Source organism: Penaeus vannamei, chromosome 13, assembly GCF_042767895.1.
Source record: "Penaeus vannamei isolate JL-2024 chromosome 13, ASM4276789v1, whole genome shotgun sequence".
NCBI classification, from domain to species: Eukaryota; Metazoa; Arthropoda; class Malacostraca; order Decapoda; family Penaeidae; genus Penaeus; species Penaeus vannamei.
In genome coordinates, this window is record NC_091561.1 from 382,501 (window position 1) to 387,500 (window position 5,000).

The 5,000-nt window shown below is 34.3% G+C and overlaps 1 protein-coding gene across 1 annotated transcript in view; it reads left to right on the top strand.

The window, feature by feature from the left end:
- The first annotated feature begins 4,382 nt into the window (after positions 1-4,382).
- LOC138863829 (uncharacterized) overlaps positions 4,383-5,000 on the top strand; it is a 961-nt gene continuing 343 nt past the window's right edge. The window contains exons 1-2 of the mRNA XM_070129329.1: positions 4,383-4,657; positions 4,747-4,913. Coding sequence (XP_069985430.1) covers positions 4,383-4,657; positions 4,747-4,913 — 442 coding nt within the window. The remainder of the gene's footprint in view (positions 4,658-4,746; positions 4,914-5,000) is intronic.

A 5,000-nucleotide genomic window follows, 5' to 3' on the forward strand; every position in this document is an offset into this window, starting at 1 on the left:
ATATAATAATCCAAGAACCATGAGTACTTGGATATGCTATTACATGACAACTTCTGAAAGACGAATTATTAACAGGTACTGTAGTGTGATCGACTTACAACAGGCTTGTTATCGACCAGTCGATCGCGATCGACTGGTTGGCCACCCCTGATCTATATGTATTTATGTATGTATATATAATTATATATATATATATATATATATATATATATATATATATATATATATATATATATCCCACTCTCTCTCTCTCCTTTTCTCTGTCTATCCGTTTACCTACTTATCTACCTGCCTATCTATATGTATATCCATTTGGTAAAAAAAAAAAAAAAAAAAAAAAAAAAAAATCCCAACTCAAAATTCCCGATTATAATCCATCAACAAGCTTCTCCTTCCTCTTCCGCCTTCGCCCATTTCTCCTTCTATAACATTAAGAAAGAGTTATGAGACAGCGTAAATCTGCGGCGTGAAGCGGCTCCTTTGACTAAGGCAACATCTTCTTTGGCGGAAAGACTCGGCTATTATTTGGCGCAAAAAAGAGGAATAATAATCTGGGAACCACTTTCGCGATGTGTCTGTTTCGAGGTATTTGATTCTGTCTCGAGAGATGTGTCTGTCTCGAGAGATTTGATTCTGTCTCGAGAGATGTGTCTGTCTCGAGAGATTTGATTCTGTCTCGAGAGATGTGTCTGTCTCGAGAGATTTGATTCTGTCTCGAGAGATGTGATTATGTCTCGAGAGATGTGTCTATCTAGAGAGATTTGATTCTGTCTTGAGATTTAGGTTTCTATCTCGAGAGATGTAAATCTGTCTTGTGATTCATGATTCTGTCTCGAAAGATGGATTTCTGTCTCGAGAGATGTGAGTTTGTCTCTAGAGATTTGTCTTTCGAGATATGTAATTCTATCTCGAGCGATGTAACTGTGTCTCGAGAGATATAATTCTGTCTCGCGACATAGAAATACATGCGTACTTTCGTTTCCCAGTGTACTTCAATTTCGCGAGATCCGTCTCTTAAGATGTAATTTTAATGCCTGAATTCTCAATGGTTATTTTATTTGTATTTATGATTATTCTTATTACATTTCTTCAAGGACTGATTCTAATGTAAATATTCACCAGTTTCTGAATGTTAAAAAGTCTATTTGACTATTCTCTGCTTAATTTCATTTCGTATAACCTGTAAAGTCCTCGTGATATGTGATTTTTTTTTATTTGCAATAAATTAATGTGGAAGAAGAAAAAAAAAAAATAAAACGAAGGAAAGAAAGAAAGAAGCAGGAAAACGTACCCAAACATATGTTATGCTCCTTAATCGACAGGATTTTCTTTTTTTTTAAAGAATATAGAAGATATATGTCCTAATTTTACTTGTTTTCCTTCCACGCATTTCCCAGCAGTTTCCTCTTAATCACTTCGATCATGTCTTTTTCTTCTGTCTTTTGTCTCTCGTTCGTTTTTGTTTTCTTTAATTTCACTCCACGCATTTCATAATAAATAATAATTCATTTATTTCCTTCCCTTTTATCTTATCTTTCCTTCCTTTTAATTCGAAATGGCATCATTATCTCTTTTACTTTAATTCCCTGATCGACGTTTTTTGTCTTCACGCATTATTTCACAAAGGTTTTCTCTTGTTACTTCTTCCTCTTTTTACTCGTCTCTCTCTCTCCTATTTATTCGAATTGTCTCCCTTTCAAATTCATTCCCTTTAATTTTCCTCAATGCATTTCAGAACAATTGTCCTTGTATTATTTCTTTCTTCTTCCCCTTCTTTCCCTCTTTTATTCATTCTTTAAAGACTTATTTTGCCTCCAAGCATTATGTCACATTTATCTCTTTATCATTTCCTTCTTCTTTCCCTTGTCTTCGTCTTCCTTTTATTCGAATTGTCATCCATCTGCCTTTTATTTCAATTCCCTTTGATTTCCCTCCACGCATTTCACGACAATTGCCCATTCATTTATCAGTCCCTACTTTATCTTGTCTTTCTCTTCTTTTTATTCGAATTGTCATCCCTCTCACAACAAATACCCGTTTATTAATTCCTTCTTTCTCTTCTCCCTCTCTTCGCTTTAGTCGAAATGCCATCCGTCTCCCATTCCCTTGAATTTCCTTACATTTTAATATCATACACTTTATAACAGACCATGAAATAAAAACATTGTTGAGAGTTTAATATAAACTATTTTAAGACGAGGGAGAAAAGAGGCTTTTCTTGTCATTATGTAATATAAATGTTATATAATTTACTATAACGTCACTGAAGCCGAGTTAAACTTTGGCAAAGCAGAGAAAAATATTAAAATTATTTACGTATTTACATATGTTTTCAATATTGAGTTTTATTTGTTCACGTATTCATTTCTTTTGATATTCATTTTAATTTATTTCGCTTATTCACTTATTTGTTTTAATATGCATTTCATCTATTCGGGTATTTCCTTATTGTTTTTTATATTTATTTTCATTTATTCGCCTATTTACTTATTTCTCTTACTATTCATTTTGATTTATTCGCGTAATTACTCGTTTCATTTAATTATGCTTTTTTTTTACAGCAACATCATCCCAACAGCTGATACACACCGTTATAATCTGACAATTAACACTACACTTCCTATTCCCGGTAATGGATCAAATAAGCTTATTATCAGAATGCTTTTAATTAAAGGTCGATTCGCTCTCGTCCCCTTTATCCTGACTTATTTCTCTTCCTGATTCCAAAATACGGAACTACGAGAAAGAAGAAGAAAATGACCTGAATCCAAAATTCGAAAAAACGAGAAAAGAAGAAAATGACCTGATTTCAAAATACGGAAATACGAGAAAGAAGAAGAAAATGACCTGATTCCAAAATACGAAAAAAACGAGAAAAGAAGAAAATGACCTGATTCCAAAATACGGAAATACGAGAAATAAGAACAAAAGTCCGTTAATACGAGTGTGAAATAAGTGCATTTCGACTTGATAATCACGAAGGGAACTATTAATTGAGAAATCTTGCTTCGCGTGAACTGAAATCCTGTGGGGTTCCTCTCCCTCAGTGAGAATCATCGAGTCGATTTTATGTTGGGAGTAAAATCGGCAAATTATTTCCTAAATCATTTCTGCTTTTTCCCCCTTCATCTCTTAGTCATCGTCGTCTTTATTATTAAGCTGCTTTCCATTTTGATCAGAAATATTATCGTCACTTTGATTACCATATAATTACAATCATCACTGGTATCACCTTCGTTAGCACATCACATTCTCTCCATCATTATCCTCATCATCATCATCAACAGCAGCATCACCATCACCATTATTATCATCATCAACACCATTATCACCATCATCATAAAAATCATCACCATTATCATCATGATCATCATCACCGTCATCACAATTTACTCCCGGTAGGATGGGGTCCCTGTAGTGCCTTTGTTAATGGAAAACCCTGTAACCAGAGTCCCCCCTATGATTACTCCCCCCCCCTCCTCCTTCCCTGAATCATTCTAATTGGTTGTGGTTGTTGGAAATGTCAAATGAGTTTCTTGTTCTGTTTTTCTTCGTCTTATTGTTGTTGTTGATATTATTATTACTATTATTATTACTATTATCATTATTGTTGTTGTTCTTGTTATTAGTAGTATCATTATTATTATCTTTATTATTATCATTAACATTATTATCATCATTATCATCATTATTATGCTCATCATTTCGTTTTTTCTTCGTTTTATTATTAGTAGTAGTATCATCATCGTTATCATAATCATTTCGGCATACCAAGAAGCTTTTTTTATTATTTAAGAAATATCAAGAAGAATCGTTTACATATATATATATATATATATATATATATATATATATATATATATATATATATATATATATATATATATATATATATATGTATATATATATCGTGCCAAGAAAATGGAATATGTTATAGAACTAACCAATCTCATCCGCAAGATTGGAAATTCTATTCAGAACCTTCTCTGCTTTTTGTACGGATTACCATAAAGCTGCAGGAAGAATTTCATTAATTAGCTCTGTTCCGGCGCTTCCCCAACCGTGCTGTTAGTTACTACAGTGTTATTTAGCGAAGAGTGATTTGTCTTTTCTATCGGTCGTCGCGAGTTTGTATTGGAGAAAAGAGGATTATTTGTAAAGTTGGGGGAGATATTTGTCTAACTATCTATCCATCTATCTATCTATCGAGAGAGAGGTAGATAGATAGATAGTTATACATACATACACACACACACATACACACACACACACACACACACACACACACACACACACACACACACACACACACACACACATATATATATATATATATATATATATATATATATATATATATATATATACTTCTGAGAATTGTGATGCTTAGATCCAGGAAGAAGATAAAGCCAGAAATAGCCGACGAGCAGTGTGGATTTGTTGAAGGAGAAGGAACATCAAACGCTGCATACATACTGAAGACATTATCAGAGAGGGCTATAGAGGTACAACAAGGCCTGTCTCTGTGCTTCATTGACTATACTAAGGCTTTCGACAAAGGGAAAAATGAAACCATAATGAAAAGCCTCGAAGACACTGACCTCGATGGGAAAGATCTTAGAATCATTCATGTGCTGGAAACAAACCGGCCATTAGAGTAGACAACGAGCTTTGCCAGTCCCAACCCATCAAGAGGGGAGTCAGACAAGGATGTGTCTTATCACCAGCCTTGCTCTCCTGGTATAGTGATATGATCTTAAGAAAAATCGAAGGCAAACCAGGGGTCAAAGTTGGAGGGCGGAACATCAACAACCTGAGGTATGCTGATGGCACCATCCTGATTGCAGGCAACGAAGAAGACCTCCAGAGCCTGGTAAACATCATCAATGAGGAAAGTGAAAATATGGGACAAGGTTTAAACGTGAAGAAGACGAAGTGCATGGCAATGACCAAGAAAAAAAGTACACCTACATGCAACATAGTACTAAATGGCAAGACGT